This window comes from Siphateles boraxobius, unplaced genomic scaffold, assembly GCF_051911475.1.
Source record: "Siphateles boraxobius isolate OS27281-9 unplaced genomic scaffold, OSU_SipBor_1 6, whole genome shotgun sequence".
In the NCBI taxonomy this organism is placed as follows: domain Eukaryota; kingdom Metazoa; phylum Chordata; class Actinopteri; order Cypriniformes; family Leuciscidae; genus Siphateles; species Siphateles boraxobius.
Genome location: NW_027509186.1, coordinates 14,531,373 through 14,555,038, shown reverse-complemented (window position 1 = coordinate 14,555,038; position 23,666 = coordinate 14,531,373). Strand labels below are relative to the sequence as shown.

General features: G+C 40.5%; 1 protein-coding gene across 26 annotated transcripts in view; it reads left to right on the top strand.

The window, feature by feature from the left end:
- robo2 (roundabout, axon guidance receptor, homolog 2 (Drosophila)) overlaps positions 1-23,666 on the top strand; it is a 516,011-nt gene that overhangs the window by 308,548 nt on the left and 183,797 nt on the right. For 18 of the 26 annotated variants that reach the window (XM_077207774.1, XM_077207764.1, XM_077207761.1 and 15 more), the window contains exons 1-2: positions 4,322-5,199; positions 21,974-22,300. In XM_077207774.1, the coding sequence (XP_077063889.1) occupies positions 5,142-5,199; positions 21,974-22,300 (385 nt within the window). In that variant the 5' untranslated portion in view covers positions 4,322-5,141. Of the gene's footprint in view, positions 1-4,321; positions 5,200-21,973; positions 22,301-23,666 lie in introns of those variants that run through there. The other 8 variants (XM_077207775.1, XM_077207769.1, XM_077207773.1 and 5 more) reach the window with 1 other exon arrangement.

Sequence of the window (23,666 nt, the reverse complement as noted above, 5' to 3'; positions counted from 1 at the left end):
GGGTTCCCTCACCAGATGGTCCACAGACAAAACCGGTGGAGGGTCCTGATAGATGATTTGGGTTGATAAGATTACACAGCCATAATTGGCCAAATGAGTTGACAGCGATAGGCGCTTGATTGGTTTAGGTGGAAACAAATGAAGGTCTGGAGCATGTGGCGGAGTGCTGGTGGCCATTGTGGCGTGGGAGATGATGGAGAGAAGGTTGCATGCAGAGGAAAGGAGGGATAATTTGATGTGGGAGGTGGTTTTGTTCACGTGTGCGAGTGTGTTTGCCTTCAGCAGAGCTTAGATGAAAAGCTTGCCCTTGTAATAGCGAAGGTTTTATTCAACCATATGAATGATAATCTCGGGTTATTTTCGTGATTGACAGCATGCCTGTAATTTTGCTGCTTTTAAGCTTTTTTGAAAACCTTTGTTGAAGCGATTTGCATTTTTTAAATGTGATGTAACGAGACTGCGTAATACGTTTTGTTTCGTTTTATGCCTCTTTGGTTTGATTGGATGGCTAAGGTTTGGAATTAGTGTGGACGTTTTCAACCGAATAAACCATATGAACACAAGTCATGAGTAGGTCCGCCTGGAATTTCACCATTTTATTGCCCATTTCCTTCAGTAATTGTGGTGGAATTGAGAATACTCTTATTGTGGTCGCAGATTCAGTGCAAGCTTATTATTGACATTACTCTTGTTTATTTTGCTTTTATGCATTGTTTTCTTTTAAACATTCATATAAGCTTCTTTAATTTTACTTATTGGTGTGCATGAAAGAGAAGAGCATTTACATATAGTGCATCACACTTCCTTCGGTCACCCCCATTCCACTGTCAGCTTCTGAAGTGTCTCTCAGGCTTGGGTAAACATCTCTTCTTTTTTAATTAAAATAAATCCACTTTCAGCCAATATTTAGCACCCTACAGGGACAGGGCTACCTTTCAAGATATGGGGATACAGTGGATAGATTTAGAATGGAGATATATAACAAGAGGGATACTGAGATACGGAAGGAGAAATTGAGTTCTTTCATCTAGCCGTAAAGCGGAGACATGCATTGTTTATGGATGTGTAGAACAGCATTCTCAAAGCGACGCCACCTGGGCCTACTATACTTTAGATTGGTTTACTGTATATAAACACTGCTGAACATGCTTACTACAGAATGTGGCTCTGGCATAAATATTGTTTAATGCTATTTTCACATTCACATACATCCATCTTCTGTGCTTTTTTATTTATTTCTGCTTTCAAGATACATGTAATCGGTCCTACTCGACCTGCTCTGAGTGAGATTAGAACCGGTATCTCTAGTATGGGAGGTGGGCATGCTAACAAGGGCGCTTAAGACCGCAGTCTCTATCATCAGCCGCTAGCGCACTTCTAGAGGCCAGAGGAGTTAGGTTTACTCACCCAGCTCTTACTAGCTTGCCTCTGTTTCACTCAGCCACTGAACCTCACTTCCATCCGGGTCACGGCACCAAATGTAACCGGTCCTGCTTGACACGTTCCATGCGGAATTTGAACCGGCATGGGAGGCGGGCGCAGTAACAAGGACAGTAAAGACCGCGGTCTCTAACGTAAGTGGCTAGCACACCTCTTGAGCACAGAAGAGTTCGGTTTACTCGCCCAGCTCTTACTAGTTTGCCTCTGTTTCACTTTCCCCCTGAACCTCACTCCCACCCGGGTCACGGCACCAAATGTAACCGGTCCTACTCGACTCGCTCCGTTAGGGATTCGAACCGCCGTCTCCAGCATGAGAGGCTGGCATGCTAACAAGGACACAAAAGACAAGTCTCTAACGTAAGATGCTAGCACGCCTCTTGAGGCCAGAGGAGTTAGGTTTACTCGCCAACTTTTACTAGCTTCTTACTTGCCTCTGTTATATACGCTCTGTGAAAACCATCTGTAAACATTGTAACAATGTAAATGTCAAAAGTTATTTTAATACATTCTTGCTGTCTACTTATTATATAAAAATATTATACAAATTTGTTCACATAGTTATAGTCTTGGCGAGAAGTACAAGCACTAAAACAAACATTTAAGCTATCAATTTCTTGTTCATTACTTTAACAGGAGCTTTGTGCCTTTTCATTCCTTATACATACAATTGACCTCACATCATAGGAGCGGTTCAATGGTGTACCATTCTAAAGCTACCTGTATTGCAAGCGGTCGGGACGACAAAGGAATAATGAATTCACATTCATGGTGAGGCTTGTAAGCATGGATTAAACTATCAAGAAGATCGCTGGATCTGGCTCATTGACAGCACTCACCACAAATGAAATTTTGCAGCAGCAAAAACCTCGCAAGCTCCGACGTGCCACCTCAAAAACAAACAGAAGAGGTGGAAAATGCTTCTCGAGTCAAAGCTATCATTATGTACCAACTGAGAGCTCTCTTTTAAAAGAAGCTCTGGGATGACACTGCATAGGTGTATGTGTGTGTGAAATGCAGCAGGAGTTTGGAGTGTGAGCGAGAGCAGTTGAAAGAAGGGGATGAGAGAAGAACAGATATTTGTTTTTGAGTGTCTAATATTGAATGATTTCCACAGAAGGGCTTTTATTTTGCTTTGATGTCAGAAATCAGTTTGAAAGCGGGGGATTCCAGCGTCCCGCTCGCGGAGGGAATCCGGCCCCTGTGCTGCCTGCACAAGTCCAATCGCTCTTCTGAAGAGACAGGCCTTGTTTGATGATTTTACAGGTCTGCCTTTTTATATCGGCCCCAGTGCCTCAGGTTTGAGTGCTATTGATTCAAGGTTTCACGCTGAATTCATAGCGCCTTTAATTCCAGATATGGTCGAATTCAATTAAACAAAACACTTTTTAACTAGGACTATAAATCTGAGATAATGTGCACAGTGCAGTCTTGTTCCCCCCAAAAAAGTGTCATTTTTGTGTCCTGTTCACATCTGTAAAAAAAAGTTAATAAATTCATAATTTAAATGGAATGATGATTTAACGTCACAATTGTGATTTTATTTCTTGTAATTGCTGCTTTAAAGTAATATATCCACCTGTTATTTATTTATTATTTTTTACTATGTTGAAATGGGATTCTATAGTTTTCTATGCACACTGATGGTGAAGAGTTTCCTTTAAAAAAACATCAGCTTGGTTTTTACTAGAGAAACAGTAATTATTTATCTATGAAAGAATTTCATGACTTGTTTTGGGAAAGCTCTCAAATGCTGCAGTAAGGGAGGTTAATATGCATTATGTTAATATGCAACATGTTAAATGTAAACATTTAAGAAATTGTCTTTGAAAAACCCATACTGATAGACAACTAATCTGAATATTGCTGTTTACGTCAATGCTTACAAATTGGTTCTTTCTTTCCTCTGGCATATTATATTTGGAACTATGGAAGCTCAGAGGTCTTTGTTTGATTCGGCCTTGTGTTTTACTGTAGCCATAAGGGGGCGCTAAAGATTCGTCTCCACTTTGGTGGATTAAAGCATCCAGGCGGCATCCAGTGCATCCACGCTCTGATGGAGACTCAGACACAAGCCCTGTGCAGAGGAGCTGCGGTGCACTTTACAGCATTTATTCACCCTGCCTGACACTCGCTCTCAAATTAAATTATAAATAAATATATAAAAAGAATTCCTCACCAAAATTGCCTAAATAACATCAAGAGAAGGTTATGAAAAAAAACTGCATTTATTTATTTTTAATAATGCAAAGCAATGCCATACACATTTCCCTTTAAAATTACTTTTTACGTCAATATGTAAGTTAATTCTTTCTATGGAAATAAGATTTGTGTGTTTGACCTCCACCGTATTATACACCTAATGCAGGATTGCTCATCAAATTTTAATAAAACCAATTATACAGTCTTAGAGCTGACACTGGAAGATGAAATTTCAGTGAACGGTGGTCTTCTGATCTGCATCCATCAATCTATCTATCTATCTATCTATCTATCTATCTATCTATCTATCTATCTATCTGTCTGTCTGTCTGTCTGTCTGTCTGTCTGTATGTATGTATGTCTGTCTGTCTGTCATCAAATATGAATCAAATATATTTTATATTTTCTATATTTTAAATTGTATTTAAATGAGTTTAGGATTTAAATAGTTAACACAGTTAGGCTATATAATAATAATAATAATAATAATAATAATAATAACATTTTAAATCCCAGATTCTGTGATAGCATATATTTATTTACATGTATAATTAAAAAAAAAACATCACAATTATTAAAATTATATATATAAACCCACTAAATCTTTCTCGATAAGTATCACTCGCTAGGTGACCTGGTGCATTGGTGCGGTGCCGTTCGTGTGGCGCTTTGGGTCAACTTTGCGGATAACACCACGGAAAGCTGTGAGCCAAGATCTGAGCGAAGCTTTGAGCGCTCCCCAGCCACCTCTGCCCACAGCATCCTCCTCCTCCTCCTCCTCCTCCTCTACTACCACCACAGCACCACTCCTCCAATCCTCCCCCTCGCTGTTTCCTCCTCCAGCATGAGCGTCAGTCTTGGCTCGGCCCGGGAGCTGTACGCACAGGGGTGTCAGTTATGGAGCTGTAGTTGCGCAGCGGAGCACTCGCCCTTCCCAAGACTCATCACATTCACTCTGCCGTAGACTCGCAGAGCGATTGCACGGGGCCAGCGCCACCCCGACCGATTTACGCTGGATTTAACGGCGCACCACGGAACTTTGGAACAGCTTTCTGGACGCGGAATATATAGTGTTAATAAACGAGAGGACATATTCATACTTTAAACTGCGGAGAGGATCGTGGAAGCGATTTGCAAGGTTCTTCAGAAGCTCCTGAAGGAACCGGAGCGCGCAACATTTCCACGCGCGTGTTTGGACGGATCGCGTGCACGTCGCTTATTCTGGCTCAGTTCTGCTGTTTTTTTTAAGTTTTTTTTTTTAGTCAGATATATAAGGCATGGTATAAAGTACGGGCTGACAAACACTAGTTCAACGCTCACCGGTGCGCGTGGATCTCATTCCTCATCCAGATAAACACCATGAGCCCAGCGAATACTCAAGTGACATTTCAGCTGGATCTGAGCGGCAACTAAGAGTTCCTACGTACTCCAAATACTAAAAGAGGGGAAACTTGTCCAGTGTTTGAGAACTGAGGTGTAGAGTGGATGTGGACTATGACAGAATGAGTCCTCTAACACACCTTTTACTCTGTGGATTAGTATACTTTAACCAAGTGGATGGTGAGTTACTTTTTATGATCCACTCTAATAGAGAGCTTTAACTTCAAAGAAGAGATTTTTGAGTTTTATGAGATTTTGCAGGTCATGTAATCCCTTTGCTAAATGCATAATTTAATTTTATATAGGTACCTGACCTATAATTATTTGGGCGGATTCTTTTTCTACATACAGCAATTATTATATATAAAATATTTTTTTTTATTATATGTCAAGAGTGTGGGGTATTATTTGGGCCATTTTACTGGCATCACATGGCAATGTAAAAGTAGTTTTTATTCTGAATAAGAATATAATGTTGCTATGGAAAATTATTTGTACTTGTTTGGTGTTATTTGTCATAAAAATGCGTTAGGTCTAGGTCAGAGTTATACCTCTAGTTCTGAAGCAGTGTGTTTAGGTGCCAACTAGTGCTTTCCACAGCAGGTGCCACTGTCACAGTAGTCCCAGAATGTGGAGTGACACCTGCTGTGAAAAGCACCAGTGGATGTGCAAGGCGTGGCGCAAAGATTGCACATACGGACCCCAAATGAGAAACATAGGGTTGGAGAATGACAAACTGATCATTTTGTATTTGTTTTTGCAAAGAATTACCGAAGAGCCGAAGAGCTTTCATAATGGATATTAACTTCTAAACTGGTGTTATTAGTTGCATCTTCTTCTGATATCTCTGTGTTCGGACTTATTAAATCCTCTTGCTTAGCCCATTCTGCCTTTTAAAATATACATACAGATTATTATTCCAGTAAAACACAGAGGCTTATATGCTTTATGTTAGATTTGAAACATCATTTTACCATCTGTTCGTGTCTTTTCTCTGTTTTTCCTAAGCTCCATAAACTGCTCAGTTCAGTTGTATTTATCAAGGATGTAACAGTTTGGATAGCCAATCACTTCTCAAAATTCGTTAGTGGCTGATATTTAATAGCCAAGCAAACGGCATTGAACACCTAATCAGGTGTTGGATTTTTAATTAATCACTAATGAAGACATTGTTAGTGGCGTGAAACGAACGACTTTTGATGTAGTCAAATTGGTCTGTCCAAGGGAATAAATTAATACACTTAATTATATTTTACGATGTGTTAAGATAAGGCGAACTGCACTAGAAGTTGCCGTTGGTTGTATTTAGGTTCTTTTCATGACATGAACAGTTCATATTTGTCTTCGAGACAGTCACATACACATTACATTAGCTGTGTCAAGAGCGTCTTTGTCCGAAAGCCCCGTTTCACACTTAGCGGTATTTGCTTGGGTTTTTTGTTTGAGCTCTTTAAGAAGAATAAGGCCCGTAGATGTAACAGTGACTGATGAAGGGGCTGAGTCAGGCTTCAGCTTCTGCCTTTGTCCTTCCAGCTTCTGCACTTCTCTCTCTTGCTGTTTGTCTCCTGTTTTTGTCCCTGTATCTTCCATGGAGCCTGCTAGTCTAGCCCAATTCAGCTCAGAAACTCCCTGTCCTTCCTCATTTCTGTTGCGCCCCAGCTGCCGGTTGCTAGGCACTGGTTGAAGGCATGGCCCTTAGTTTTTGGAGGGTAAGAGGGGTGTAGGTCTTTTTGGAAGAGCCCATGAATCACCTCGGTGAACCGTTTGCCCCATAACCCTCCTCTCTCCCGGTCTGACTGGCCCGTGAGAGGTAATCCGGCCGTTCTGGTGGAAGGAGGAGCCGGTTCTTGAGGAGCAGCCCTCTCCAAGCAGACAAAAAGGCTGTGGAGATGCATTCAGAAAAGGCTGTGTTTGTAACAAAGCTGTCCTGGGCTTGAATGACCGTACTCATTTGGTTCTGTTAAGTGCCGGGGTGATTAATGCTGCTTGAGGAGGGAGGGGTGAGAATGGAGACTTGGGTGAGGAGGAGTTATAGGGCTCAGAGTTAGGGAGAACTGGACAAACCTGTGGTGGTTCTTGTTTTCATTATGCTTTGATTAAGAATAGACTATACCGGAAGATTGAGAAGTTTTATTCTAGTTTAGGAGATCATAAGTGATGTGTGTTTGCACGATTGGACGCTTTTTGCATTGCAAACCGTAAACAGGTGAAAATTTGAAGGAGGGACCTGAGCAATATCTAGAGTTTGGGTTGGTCTCTTGTCACTTGTTTCTTCAGAAAATGATTTTATAAGATACAGTATAGTAGAAATGCTTACTCTAGGCTGCAGTATTTTGTCCTTGAAGCTCTAAGGCAATGCTCTTGTCCCTATGTTCCCACGTCCCAGTTTTCTGCTATTATCCTGGTTCTGAACTCTCGGTTAAGTTTGTAGACATAGAATATGTAGAATATAGAACAAGATGATGCCCCACTCCCAAGCTACCCTGGTGGAGGTGACGTGCACCTGCCTGTCAGCGAGCCCTTGTGGCTCTGAAGACACCGCTCTCTCTGTCTGTACACTGAAGCTTCAGTTCTGCAGCGTCAGGAGAAACTAAAACCCAGACTAAAGTGTATCTGTGTGTCTGCTAATACAGTACGTTTGCAATATAACGTCAATGTGTCATTTTCATAATGAGCTGGAAACCATTAATTGCTCGGAGGTTGCTCCTTAATCTCTTAAGAGGTATTGGGACAGATTTGCTAAACAGGGCGAATTAGAGTGAGGGTGCAATTCCAAAAAAGCGCAGACGGGAGTGGAAAGTTCTGTGCGTGATCTACTGACGACATGCAAATTAAAGAACACAGATGCAGCCGGATCATTTCCATAATAACCAAGAGCAGCGCAAATTAGAAACATTAAAAACATGCTTTTTTGGCGGTAAATAATGGCACAAATACCAGTAAATTGACGAGCGCAAACCTTAGTAAATCACCTTGTGTGATTCATTTAAATACTCTCCTCCCATAAATATTGTGTTTGAAAGGGAAACTCCTACAAATATTTATTCAATAAGGTCAGCCACAAAAATAACCCAGTCCATGCCTTTTCAGCTCTAATTTTTCACTGGGTGTCTTTAGGAAATCCTGACTGTAGTTTTCTAACGCCAAAAAAGGGTTTCTGCTGGCTCAAACTGTTAGTAAATTTTGGCCATTATGTTCTATAGAGTTTGTCTCCGTTGTTTCTCATAAAGAATTTTTCAAATTTCAGTTTCAGATTTGATCTGAAAGTCTTGGAGAGATGCATGTTAGATTACTTGGTTATTTTGCTATGGAGCAAAATCTGCGGAGCATGACATCTCTGTTTAATCTCCTTTTAATTCCATTGCTGTGTTGGAGAAATAATCATGATGTTATAGAAATGGTTGTGATCTTTTTCTTCCGGATGCTTTGATTTCTTAAATTTGTTGTGTGTTTGACAGGCTTGACATAATTGAATGTGAGCTGTAATTAAAGGTGGGTCTGATCTGGGGTATTTATGAATGGAGCGTCGGGTTTAAATGGAATTGTTCTGCACTACTTGTCTAGGCTGTAATGCGTCGCTGTCGTAATTGTGCCTGATTTTCGAAGAGAGGCCTGCGGTAATGATGCGTACGCAGTTCGAAACCACAAAGCAGCCACACTGGAGTCAGGGAGTGTTTGTGCATGTAAGGATGTGTGACTGTTTCTCAGTTTAGTGCTCAGATTAAAACAAGGATGGGCTTTTGGAGAAAGAATGTGACGGATAGCTGGAGCGAGAGAGGAGAGGAAGGGCGAGTTGAGAGAGAGCGGAGGGTGTAGGGAATCTATAATGAGGGTTAAAGTCGGGGGTCAGCGTGTGGGCACTTTGCTGACATTGTTGTAGTATCAGGCAGTAAGAGCATTGAGTATCTCAGCATGAGAAGCCGGATAGTGTTACACCACTGCTGCTATACTTAGAGTATCACTTAAACTCTCTAAACCTGCCTCTTCCTCTGAGAATCAGCCAAATCCATCTAATAATTGATAATTAGTTCCTTTGCAGGTAAAAAAAAACGGTACGTCACACCACACTGAGACTGTTTCAGGCTCAGGAAGTGCGACAGAAAAAGGATGGAATGTATTTCTCTCCTTCACAGTTTTTGTTGACAGTAATTTTGTTGATTCACGCCACCAATGGCTGTAAAGGCAAGCTCGGATGAATGACATTTAAAAGCGGCTGTTGAATTGGGAATACGATGCAGTGCACAAGCTGTATTTTTGCACTTTCTATCAATGAAAATGTCACAAGCAGCACAAAGTGGGGAGATTATATACATTAGAGTCAGAAAAGAGCTTCGGGGGAATGAGACCAAAAGCGTTTTCATTTGCTTGGCTCGCTCTCAGTCAAGCATGCCTATGACATTTTGTAGAAAGAGGATGCAGTGATGTGAGACTCTGAGCGAGGAGCACGTTCTTTTGTTTGATGTTGTTTGTTCTTGGGATTAGAATATGACTTGCTGTGACAGTTTCAAAGTCCATCTTTGGTGAAAATCAAGTTTTTAATGTTGTTTATACGTCTGTGTGGTGTTTTTAATAGGCTTTAAGACTAACCATGTGCAAATTCATAAGTCAACACCATTGCTGAGTATTTTCTCTTTAAATCTGCAGTGAACTAAAGACAGTCTCAAAAACATGGTTTGAAATCGCTGGTGTTTATTACGTTACAAACTACCCTGTAACCAACCATCTCAACGTGCGGCAGGCTTTAGCATATCATTAACTATGCTGCGAGTCAGGGGAGTCTCAAGAGAAGCCAGGTTATCCCGGTATTTTTTTCTGTTGATATGAAAAATCGGGTAGATTTAGCTATATAGCAGGTGGATGATGTATATTACGATGTTATGATGAACTATATGCCTTTCTTCACTGGCGTTATGAGTTGTTCAAAGCGTTTCTTAGGATGCTGATATTTTAGAAGGCAGCTGTTTGACTTTGATATGACGAACAGGAAGATAGTTTGTGTAACATTAGCAACACATTATTAGCTGTTTGATAATGTAGTCAAGCCACCTTGTCATATTAATTGCCGTTATGTGGCTAACCTTGGCTAATCATATTAATTACCGTTATGTGTTCTCCGTTGTAAAGAGCGATACCATTGTGCAGCGTTTTCTAGAGTAAAGTGGACCAAGTAGATCAGGTATTCTGAGCTGGTGTGATTGAGTGGAGGCGGGGCTAATTAGCATATTCATTGAACCGCGCATACTAAATGAAGCAAGGGTGTAGAGTTGCATTTGAGCTATTTTAAGGCATGAATAATTTTTTTTCACAGGAAAAAACGTTTACATAATTAATTTTGTTGTTCAAATATGAGTTTTAAGGGATAAAATGATTGACTACATGGGGACTTTAAATAATTATGTGGCCTAATTTTTTACCTTTTTTATCTTTTTTTTTTATCTTGTGGTTCTAATAAGAACACTCTAGAATTTACACTCACTTTCTTTTTCCCCACAGTTTAGCTAAATCTTAGTTTGATCATGGATCTTATTTGAAAAGGTAGTTTCAGTTTGTAACTTTTATATATTTCCAAAGACTCAGTATTATATAAAAAAAAATGTATGTATTTTTTTCCAAGTAACATTCCCGGACTTGCTGACAAGTTCAGTTATAGCCTACATATTGTAAACTCTTTGCTCTGCACATGCACTGACTGATAACAGCCTGTTGAGTTGCAAGTCACAGATGGATTGCTTCCAAAAAAGTGGAGCAAGCCTGTCAAGTGAGCTTTTTTTATTTAAAGACCCAATGAAATCAGTTTCCGGACTTTTACTACACGAGTTAGCTGTTTTATGCTGTATTGATGTATGCTGCTTTACTCCTAGAAGTTGAATATATGTGCACTCTTTCTCTTCCAGGAAAATGGACAAAAATATTAAATCATCTGGTTTGCATATCCTAATTTATATTCAATTAAATGCTAAAAAAAATTGCCTAAAGCCTGCCAGTTGGTATCCTAACCTGACCAGCTAAAAAAAAAAAAAAAAAATTTGTGAAAAAAATGAATAAACAAACAGTAATGTTGAGCCAATTAATTTTGGACTTAATGTAAATAAACAAACGGTAATGAGTCAAGTGTCATATTTTCCTTTAGTGAAGCACTGGTCACATTTGCCCTGGGTGCACAGACTGCCAGTCAGAAAGAGAACTAAAGTGCAATAAGTGCCAGGGACAATTTCTCTAGCTAGAGATAGTTGTTTGTGGATGGCGGCCTGGCCTTTATCTTTCTCTCCATTTGACAGTCAACAGACTCGGCAGAACACAGTTTGTACAATCCACTAACTTCTTCAGTCCACAAAATCATGTTTGAGAAAGTGTCATTTGCTCTTTCATCCATTGACTTCACCTTGCCCTCGTTTAGTTGTTTCTCGGCAGCTCCTAGATAAGAAAGGATCTGTGTCAAGGCTAAATGACTCAACACAACACAAACAGATAAGAACACACACACACATGGTGAGAGAGGGGTAAAGAATATAAATGAAATTCAGCTAAGACTATTTTTCCTGAATAATCAAGTCCCAGAGCTGCAGTTTTTCCCCTTTGGTCCGGGACTCGCTCCTGCGTGTGCCTGATACGAACGAGAGACTGTGGAGAAGACAGTGAGATTAAAAGCTGCTCTGCCTGGTCATGAAAATGGATGAGGCTCAGCCGCAGCGGAGCTTCTGAAGACAGAGAGACTGCCCGGCACTCCAAAGCGCATCCGTCATGCGCGTCAGGGCAGTAATGCAGAGGAGAGCAGTGCAGGGCAGTGTATGAAATCTTCCACGCTGCCACCTTCACTCTCATGCATCACGGCACGCGCTGACTGCTGCGCTTCAGGCCGCCCGCTGCGTGCACAGGACCAGGCCTTTCGATTCTCACAGAGAAACTTTCACTGAGGAGATTTTCTCAACTTTTCTCAACTAGGAAGTTTATTTGGGGAGTTTGAAGCAAGTTTAGAATCAGTTGAAACTGTTAAATTTAGGTTTGCAGGATGATATTTAAGATTGTTGTTCAACACTTGTTCACTTGTCCAACACTTGTTCACTTGTCCACTTCAAAATTGGAATTATAGATTTAGATTTAGGATAAATTCAGTGAGGTTTAGAATCTGAATTCTCAGTTTGGATTCAGTCAGACTTTTAGTTTAGAAACTGGTTTGACTGAATATTTACATGTTTTGAGGGTTTTGGGGTGTAGATTCCAGGTCAAATTTGTGGATGAAATTGGGTTTTGATTCTGTATTTTGTTTTTCATTTCAATCCGATTCAGTTACTTCTCGATACACTCCATTTTGCCTTCAGGATAGTAGGTCTACATATGATGCTTGTAGGTCTACATATGATGGGGGTTATACTCTGGTTTCGGGACAAATTACGATCTCCGAGCCCTCCCCTTCGGACAGTACGCCAAACAAGCATATTCTATATTATATCTGATTAAATGTGAATCGTGAATCAAGATTTCATCTGAGAGCTTAGCGAAATTTGGATTTGAATCGTTTCAGTGTCATTTGTGGAAAAGTTCCCCATGTAATGATATTAGTGACTCTTCAGCACAGCTGCATAAATATGCGTTCTGTCAGCAAACAACTTTTGAAATCCATGTTTAGTTTTCTGGGCCAAAGTCCACGTGAGGTTCAGGCATGAGTTGTGTTGGTTACCTGACCTTTCATATACATAGCTGAGGTGAATTTGATAAGGGAGCGCATCCGTCATGAATCCGGCCTGGCTGACAACACTGAGTCGTCAGTCAAATCTACATGGAAAAATCATGAGAATTACCTATTTGCTTCTTTGTATACAATATTAAAATTTTTAGCATGCATATACCTTATAATCACTGATTGTACAGTACACTTGTTTACTCATGGTTTCAGTCTAAAAGGTATTGCATTTACCATACATATAAAGTTCTTATCATGTTGAGCACACCCCTACAGACCTTCATCTGATTTAAATTTAAAAGCTATGTACCCTCTGGGATGTTCACATTAAGCCGTATATGAAATGAGACTTATAAATCTCACCGGACCTGCTTTGGCTTACTAAGACATACTCGGGCTGATTCCAGGGCTCAAGCTGTTCATTAACTTGCATTCCAGGCACACTGTACTGTATCTTTCACTTTACCTGCAGTCTATACCTCAATTCAGCTGGGACTTTGGGACCTTCGAACACTCACTCGGGCAAAGACTGAGCCAAGTCACTGACATGCCCATGTGTTTAGCAGCGGCCGCCCACATCTTCTGCAATAAAACTGCCTTCTCTCAACTCTACTGACTAATGTGACCACTTAAAGGAGTTTCTTTCTTTCATTCTCTTCAAAGGCATATAGGGTTTATTTATTTTTCACTCTGTTGACTGTAGTTCATGAACTGTGAGGTTGGAGGGTAAAGACATTACTTTATGTCAGGAGACAATCATAGCGCTTTTTTATGTCTCTCCACAAAGCCTTTTCAGAGGCGTTCAAAGATCAGCCGTCACCAGGACGCAGCGAATGAGCGAGGCATGCGGCAGAACACCTGTGTGTGTGCGCGTTCATTAGGGTGTGGATTCATATGCACACACACAAAGCTCTACATAGCTCTGATGTTAGCACACACATGCGGTTATAAAAGACCCGGTACCACAACATTTTCACAAAGTCAAACAAACTCACACCTGCGGGAGCCGATTTCAAAGTGTCCATGCTGACCTGACCCACATTATTTTACAAGACAACCCTAGCATGTTAAATAGATGTTGAATAAATATGTGCAGAAAGTGCACGCTAACAAGGGCTTTTCGACCAGCACAGGAAGCAAAGAAAAAAACTTGTTTGGCTATTAGTAGAGAATCATCTGCACACATATCATATCTCAAGCAATTTATGGTGTTTGCTAAGGCTAATTGGCAAGCCGTGGCTTTGTTCAAATCTCTAAACCTAAGCATTAATCTACTGCTCATTGTTGACATTTTGTGTGGTTCATTGAGATGTGTAGTACTTTTTAGTTGCCAGAAAGTGTTTAGAACACCTTAGCAACAGCATAGCAACATGCTAAAGTTGCCTAGAAGACCTAAACCTAGAAGTTTTAGCATCCCAATAGTTACATGTGAAAATTGCACCGAATACAATAGACACTGCAAAGTGTGTGTGTATGTGTGTGTGTGTGTGTGTGTGTGTGTGTGTGTGTGTGTGTGTGTGTGTGTGTGTGTGTGTGTGTGTGTGTGTTTGCATATGCATTTTCTTCATATGTAAATGTCCAAACAGTATAGGCTTACTGCCTTGAAAACATCACACTCAGCCTTCCAGGAGGGCCAGACCTTAGATTCCTTTCATCCATTCATCAGCTTGAGAGAAAACGAGAGACTTGATGTGAATGGAGGGAGTGAAAGGATAAAAAGGACGGGTTGAGGTGCTGGTGAACGTGTTGATGAGGGTTGCTGCCCTCCTCTATACGTGGAATTCTGTCTTCCACTCCTTCCCTTTTTTCTCTCAAGGCCCTGACAGGTCATTTCCTGATGGGAGAGAGCGATAGAGGGACGACTGCTGATAGAAAGCGACAGACGGAGATGGAGGGAAAGAGAACTTGTATACTGTGAGGAGAACATGGAAGTGTGGGGAAAGATTTGGTAATGAAGGAGACAGCTTGACAGGAAGTAGAAACCGCTGAAGTATAAATATGTACAAAGCTATTATCTTTGATTATTAAATTCTCATTCCTCCAGTTGTGTCTATTTATACCTCACTGCAGGAGCAGACTCGGGAAGCGTACACTGATACAAAGTCAATAACTCACTGCAGGGGAAGAGTGTGTAAAAGAGAATGAGATACAGAGGAAGCCAATATCTGGAAGCGTTTCTTTTTTGAAGAGGAATTTTGACTTCCTGGAATTATCAGGCTCTCGTGTTGGTTTTCCATATGTTATGCAGTTTCATATGAGATACGTTTTCAAGAATTGCCAGTCAAAGTTATTGAGCTTCCAGACCTCTGTGGGACGCCGGAGGGCAGGCGTTGTGTGTGTGTAGGGTGACATGGTGGCGACGTGATGAATCTTCAAGGGCGTGCCTGTCCGTGCAAGGTTGTGCAGTGTGTATTCGGAGCGATGTGTGTCTGTCTGAAAGCATTCGGTAACATCATCCCTGTTTCCCCACAGACATTTTTATATTTTCCGCTGATGACATGACGAATGAGTCGCTGTCAGACTAGCCTGAGTGAAGATGTTCATCTCCGAGTGTGAGAGAGAGAGAGAGAGAGAGAGAGAGAGAGAGAGAGAGAGAGAGAGAGAGAGAGAGAGAGAGAGAGAGAGAGAGAGAGAGTGCTTCCAGTGCTTGGAATTGAAATATAGCCTGTTTTACTGTTAAAGGGACTCCGTAAAACTCAAAACATATCAACTTTTCTTTTCTTTTTCTGTTTTTTTTTTTTTTTTTTGTGTATTTGCAGTTTTCTGATCAACACATTTGATTTGGTTTCCTCTTGTGACAAAATCGAGTTCTGTCATATGATTAGTACAGATTGAGAATATGGTTGTGTTTTATTTCGAAAAAATATTTTTGTATTTATTTATTTATTTAACCAGGGTTGTGTTGAGGATGCAAAAAGAAAAAAAAGAAAAACATTGTAATTCAGATTTAAATGTAAAGATTTAGAATTAAAATAGATATATAGATAGATTGATAGATAGATAGATAGATAGATAGATAGATAGATAGATAGATAGATAGATAGATAGATAGATAGATACATAGATAGATAGATACATAGATACATAGATAGATAGATACATAGATAGATACATAGATAGATAGATAGAGTAATATACGATAGATAGATAGATAGATAGATAGATAGATAGATAGATAGATAGATAGATAGATAGATAGATAGATAGATAGATAGATAGATAGTTAATGTTAATTATCAAATAATGTTTTTACTGTTATGGATACAGATTTAAATCCAGTTGCTGCCATTTTGCCTGACCCCATTCTTTCAATCTTAACTTTTTTTCCCCTGCTACTTAAAATATCATAAATATAAAAACAAGAAAAGTGTTTTCTCGTATGAATGCTCAGTGACATACATGATTATCTACGGTGACATTCCTTCAGGCGCATACTAATTCAATTAATGTTAATCTGCATCAAAATCCTGAGATATCCATTCGTCAAACGGTGACCTCTTTCCTCGGCTTTTATTTATTGCCAGTGGAACGGTGTAATTAGAACACCTTAGGGAGGTTGCCCGTGGTAACCTCTGATCACAGCTCCACACACACACACTATAAGTGATGCGTCCTCTGGGGGGCTTTCTGGCCTTGCTGCAGTGGGTGGGCACCAGCTCTGGCTATTGATTTGGACGGTAGGCTGATGAATCTCAGGGGAACCAATAAAAATAATTACGAGGAAGATCATCAAAGCTCCACAGCCTGCTGCTTTGCACAGTAATGCATGGTAGAGCTTTATAAAAGTGGCAGAGGTGGCATACGCAAGTCATCTGTGCCCAGATAACAATATTATTGCTCACTGGTTATTTTTCTATGTTTCTCAGTTTTTTCTTTGAAGTATCAACATGTTTCTCCTAAAACCTCTTTGGGGGAAATAAAAATAGAGACCTATACTGTAAATTTTTTGTGAGAAGCTTACATAATTTGATTTTAGAAGAATTGGATAATAAATATTCATGTGATCTTTTTAATACAATATTTGGCAAATTTGAGCACAGTTTGAGATATTTTTTGAAACTCAAGAGAGTTGTGATATTCTCCATTTGTTATCATTGGTGTCTTAGTGAAACCGCTTAAAGGGATAGTTCACCCAAAAATGAAAATTCTGTCAGTATTTACTCACCCTCATGTTGTTCCAACCCCGTAAGACCTTCGTTCATCTTCAGAACACAAATTAAGATATTTTTGATTAAATCTGAGAGCTGGATCACTCCTCCATAGGCTTCTAAGGGATTGAAGCTTGCCGGCCCCAAAATGATATTAAAGGCATCGTTAAAATAGTCCAAGTGACTACAGTGGCTCAATCTTAGGTTTATCAAGCGACGAGAATTTTGTGCGCAAAAACAAACAAAAATAACGACTTTATTTTGACTATTCATTTCCTTCTCTGTTGGCCTCGAGTCAGTTAACGTAGTTTGATAGCGTAGAGCTACGTCACACGTAGGCTCACTATTGGCTGACGCTGGTCATGTGTGTGATGCGTGTGACGTAGCTCTGCGCAATCACACTAGTGAACTGACTCGAGGCCCACAGACAAGGAGATGAATAGATGATATAAAGTCGTTATTTTGTTATTTTATTTTAACATATTTTAAAAATATCTTAATTCGTGTTCCGAAGATGAACGAAGGTCTTACGGGGTTGGAACAACAAGAGGGTGAGTAATTACTGACAGAATTTTCATTTTTGGGTGAACTATCCCTTTAAGATTAAAAAGTGGGGCAGGAGATGCTATGTTTCCTGTTGTTAAGGAGAATAGAGATGATTTTCTGGGATGTAGATGGTCAAGTAGCAGGCTTTCAAAGAAAGAAGAACACTTATTTTTGTCCTCTAACATCCAGTAAATGGTGGCACAATATGTTCAAGGATGAAATTAGTCCTCTCCCCATGCAGTAAAGCAGAGGGAGGTTCTGCAAGAGAGCTATTGTTCTTAACCAGCCTGTAAACAATGACTAACATGACAGTTCACCCCCTCTAGGCTCTCTCATCTATAGAAATCATGTCCTCCTCCTCGACTGATTCTGGAGGCTGCATATGGAGAGGTGGAGGAGAGGAAGGCAGGCTGTAGTTACCTTAGATGAGGTGGAGGTAGATGAGGATTTTATAGGTTTTGATCTTTAATCACAAGTATTTATATCTCATGCAGATTTTCTTCTCAGATTACCTTATTTTTATTTCTTTTATTTTATTTTTATTTCTTTTATTTATTTATTTTTTATTTATTTTTTATGGAATGGAAAATGGAAAGCAAGACTTTTTATTAACTCTTTAACTTTATTAACAAGAGTTTATTAACTAATTTATTAACTACAATAAGGTTACATTTTTTAACATTAACATGGATTAACTAATCATGATCTAACAGTAGTTTCCCAGCATTCCAGTGTTAAAGGGCACTCCATTAAATAATGTTAACTTACAGAACATTTCTCTCTCTCTCTCTCTCTCTCTCTCTCTCTCTCTCTCTCTCTCTCTCTCTCTCTCTCTCTCTCTCTCTCTCTCTCTCTCTCTCTCTCTCTCTCTCTCTCTCTCTCTCTAAAATATACCATCTGAAAAAGTGTATGCATATAAATTGCACCAGTGCTTTGCATGTCATGTCATGAATGAGTATGAATGCATAAATCAAACTCTCTTGGAATACTGACACTTTGAGACAGTTTTTCATGCATCATGCATGTATTCCCCAGTACAAATGTGTATGCATATATGCCCTTGTGTGTGTGTGTGTGGGCTGGCTGGGGGGTCCAATCGAAGAGGAAATGGTTCTTTGAATGGTGTGCGCTCAGAGACATAGTAAAGAGCACTCTCCCAGGCGGCCAAGAGCACTTGATTGTACAACAAGCAATGATCGCATTAAGAGAGGGCAGCAGGAAGAGAGAGAGAGAGGGAAACAAAGAGACAGAGAGTGGGAAGGAAATAAATTGACTTTGCCAGTGGCTTAGTCTTCTGATGGGAGAAAATATAGAAAAATTACTTTTTCATTTTCATGTGCTACATCCACAAGTGTGTCTGGGGTAATGGAGTGTGTGTGTGTGTGTGTGTGTGTGTGTGAGAGAGAGAGAGAGGAGGGTTGCCAGCCTGTATGATTGACCCTGTTATTGTGGTCAGTGTAAAAACAGCTTTTACAATTTGAAGAGTGGAAAGCAGCAAGGTTTGCCTGTTGTACATTGGGCTACTTAAAACTGTAACGTACTGTAATAATAGTTGAAGCAATATTTCTATGGCTGAACAATTGCTACTTTTAGTAAATGACTGCCCAACAACTAGTCAAAAAATTGGTTCCATTTACTGTATGCTATGAAGAGAATAATATTCCCTTTTATCGCTTTATCCTTTATCTGTTTTCATATTTCCTTCTGTTACTCTCTTCACAATTTTAGAAGCATCTGCTGAGCAAAATTTCTCCCTGGATAAAAAGGCGAAAGAAAAAAAATACAGCAAGCAGATGGTGCCTCGAGGTTCAGACGATTAGAGGTTGCAGATTGGAATACAAATTGGATTAAAAGAAATTATACTAATAAAAATCGAATCGCATGGCAAGTGCAAGCATATTCACCTCCATCATGTAAAAGTCTCTGCCAGTGGCTGTCGATTAGAAGCTAAACAGATGCTTCATTGAGATATCAGTTAATATGTGTGTGCGTATGTGTGTTCTTGGCGACCCATCATCCTCTTATCTCAACCCACCCCATTTATCAATGTCATAATGTTAATTGCTGGTTCATTCATTAAGTCACTTACAACATCAAAAATTAACTTGTTTCAGATTGGTGAAAGCAGGATATTAACATTTATGTTAATTTATTAAAAACTGGTGTGTATAAATTGATGCTGGACTTTTATTAGATCCAGAAGAGCATGTTCTCTGCAAGGGTACACCAAGGGTGTATCAGGCTGTGGTACATGTAAGTGCCCTTAAATGAGTTTGACACCCCTGGTTTTGAGGGATGCAGATTGCCAAGAGGGAGGGAGAAGGAGAAACACGAGAGACGGTGAGAGAGAGCAAAAACTGTGTATCTGCAAACTTTAGCAGAGCTCAGTTTCATAGTATGCAGCACAACGTAAACATGAAACCTGGAGGGTACAGGATAAGATCTTGGCCTGTCAGTAGCTAGTCCCTTGAGTGACCCCCAGTCTGCTCTGGGTCTTGCGTGTGGCCCCACTTAGACAGCAGACAGCCGGAATGATCACTAATCAATGAGAGGGAAATGGCAGGAATTAGCACAAATTAGGTGAAGTGGGAGACATCGCTCCCTTTAATAGAGTCCGTATTGCACTGCGGGAGAGAACAGACCTTTAGAGAACACTACCAACATATGCCAGACTCAGCAAAACACATTTGCGCATTAACAAACTAGCTTGATTCTCTGATATGCTCTTTCTTGGTCCCACTGGTAAGAACAACCAACGCACATTTCGCAGTGATCCTAAACACCTAAGCAAATGCTCTGTTGTACCGCAGTTCCATATCAGCAACCGGAAGAGTTTAGCACCGTAATGAACTCTTGTACATCCGCACTGCACACCTGCCATCCCAAGAGAGGACACGACCACCTTCAACTCTGCTGCCGCTGGGTCTCTCATAGTGTAGGAGGTCCGTCCTGCGCTCTGCAATGGTTTATGTTTAGCAAACGGCTAGCGAACAGCTGTTTTAGCAGAGCTAAACAAACAAAGCTGCACAGTGCTGTGTGCTGATCCTGCTAGCATGCTACTCTCTCGGGAGGTTTAACCGCTAACAGTGCCTAGAAAAGTCTAATGAACAAGTAGTTACTCCTTTTAAAATGGGATTTATTAATTTAGATTGTGCTTTATTTGTAGATATAGCTATAGCTAGCTTAATGTTCTTCACGATAATCTTTCACATTATGTTCCTGCTTTTCAATGAAACCTACTGTATATTCAAGGAAGTTATTTTTTTCACAAAATGCACATTTGTCTTTATACCATGTGCTGGCCTTTTCTATATAAATTGAGCTATTATAGATTCTAAACATTAACTGTACCATTACCTCGATCCTAACTGTAAATGTTCCTTTTCAGATGTGAAAGAGACGTTTAGTCATATTTCTTATCCGTATGCAGCACACATGATGTAGCCTCCACAAAGATAGCTTTCATATTGAACAATCAGATGCTAAAATCATATCCCCTTCCCCCTTTTGGAGGTTTGGAAAGTCACTCCTAGTGTTAAGCGATTCAAATCCCTGAAAGAAGTAGAAAATCTGCATTTACAATCTCAAGGGTGTTTCCACGCTAGCCATGTGCTATTGAAGCGTGTAAAGCTTACAGCATTCATCTGATGGCAGCGCCAGCGGCTCTAGCTTAGCTTCTCTTTTTTGGCCAGGTTTTGGGTGGATCAGGGACCGCTTTTGTCCCACAGTGGCCCGTGCCTTAGTGATGTAAATTCAGGGTGGCCTCTGGCTCCTTATCTCTAGGGTTAAGGCTCACACTGCTCTTTCCGAAATCTATTATCATAAGGGCCAGACTCCTAGCGTGGCCTGCTAGCATTATCCATACCAAATGCAGGGCCATGCAGGGGAACGTTCAGGGGATTAGCATTTTAACACAGTGTGAGTCTAAACCCCTGAACCTCTCTGTCACAGAGGGCAAGTCCCCAATGGCTTGCCAGCTCACTATGTGGCACCCTAAATTAGTGTGCTGGATCAGAGAGCTGTGTTATGTTTCTGATGTGGCTTTTCTCGGTTCTAAAATATTGCTTTTTATGCTTAGTGAACAATTGGCAGTGGAAATTTAAAAAAAATAAGGGAGCATTTATTAAGATTTGCCCAACTCAAACCTTACTTTTTCTGGATTAAACTTCAAAAAAAAATAAATTCAAATTGCTAGATGGTGATTGCCAAGACCAGGTGTGAACAGTTCTGCTCTTGGTGGGCCACAATTCAGCTCCAGCCTTAATTAAACACACTTGGACCCAGATAATCAAGGTCTTCGGGATGACTAGAAACTTCCAGACAGGTCTACTGGGGTAATTTGGAGCTGAACTCTGTAGGATATTGGCTCTCAATATTGGACACCCAATATTGAGAGCAGGATTGGACACCCCTGCCCAAGCCTAATGCTGATTGGTTTGTTTCAGTCTTTCCATGATTGAGATCAAATGTTTGTTTTCTGTGAAAAGCCTGTAAGACATTTTCTCATAGATGCTCTTTTGTCTTACACATAAATGTGAAGTTGGTCCTGACAAGTCTTCCACTTTCTCCATTTTTCCAGGATCCCGTCTGCGGCAGGAAGATTCTCCACCTCGGATCGTAGAACACCCCTCTGATCTGATCGTATCCAAGGGCGAGCCAGCCACCCTAAACTGCAAGGCGGAGGGGCGACCCACCCCCACCGTGGAGTGGTACAAGGATGGAGAACGAGTTGAAACTGACAAAGATGACCCTCGATCTCACCGCATGCTCCTGCCCAGTGGCTCGCTCTTCTTCCTGCGTATCGTACACGGCCGTCGCAGCAAACCTGACGAGGGGGCGTATGTTTGTGTGGCCCGTAACTACTTGGGGGAAGCAGTCAGTCGAAATGCTTCACTGGAAGTAGCATGTAAGTATCTGATTTCTTCAATTATTGTCTTGAGTATCACTAACAAGCAGTGTTGGGGAACTATTTTTCCCCCCTGTGGACTAAACTACACTTACTTAAGAAGTACACAATTCTTCTTTAGCCTCCTTTTAGCAGCTTTTATATTATAGAACTTGATATTGGTGGAGTTGGTATTGCATCTTAAGGATTTTGGAAAGAGCCTGATTTCCCTAGTTCCTAAACAAGAGATGGAACATATTTTGCAGTTAGCTCTGTAGTTTAGCTCTCCATATGTTTTAGAAAATCTTAGATTTTTTTCAATCTGTTTCAGCACAACCTGCCAAGCTTGCAGTTTTTCCTTCTGACTGAGAAATGGAAATGACAAGGAATGACAGAGCCAAAGACTCAGATTAAAGAGCATGCTAGGTGCAGAAGGGAGGGAGGGAAGGAAGGCAGAATCTGAAAGGGGGGTTTATTGACAACCTGTAGATGGTTTGGGCTTTCAAGATGGGTCTCTGTTGTGTTGACTTGCATTTTCCGAGTGAGCACATTCCCTGGGGTCAAATCCCCAAGCTAATCAAAGAGCATTATGAGTGACACCCAACCTGTCCTCCTTTGCTTTCTATTAGACAACGAGTTTGCTTTTTTAATGATAGGCCTTTTTTTTTGCTAAATTACTCTTTTGCTTTGCTAATCTTGCGTCTATTGTCTTGGGAGTTTTTTTAATCTTTACGATTAGTGAATACATTCGGAGCAACTAAAGTTGCTTTCAGGCCCTCATTTCGTTTAGTGTTACATAAAAGTAAACTACGGTAGCTTAGCCAATACCAAGGCAAAAGTCATTAGAGATTAAGGAGTATTGGTTTTGCTTCGCTGGGTTTGTAGTCTAGACCTGCAGTCTAAGTGATCTGCTATCTTAAAGTCTGTTTCAACTCTGAGCTGATCAATACTGCGGCCTCTCTTATGCATTGTTATGAAAATAGGAGCGATCCATCATGAAATAACGATATGATGATAAATATTGAATGAATGGATAACTAAATTGGCTCTGTGCTCTACTGCCAAGACCCCATGCTGTAATGAGAGTGTGTGTGTGTGTGTGTGTGTGTGTGTGTGTGTGTGTGTGTGTGTGTGTGTGTGTGTGTGTGTGTGTGTGTGTGTGTGTGTGTGTGTGTGTGTGTGTGTGTGTGTGTGTGTGTGTGTGTGTGTGTGTGCATGTGTGTGTGTGTGTGTGTGTGTGTGTGTGTGTGTGTATGTGTGTGTGTGTGTGTGTGTTGAGCTTTTGGAAAGGGTAACTCTAGATTAAGGGATTGTGGGAAGGTTTTGGAGAGTCAGTAAATTTTGAATGCTGCTGCATTTTCTATTTTTAACCTGTAATTGATGATAC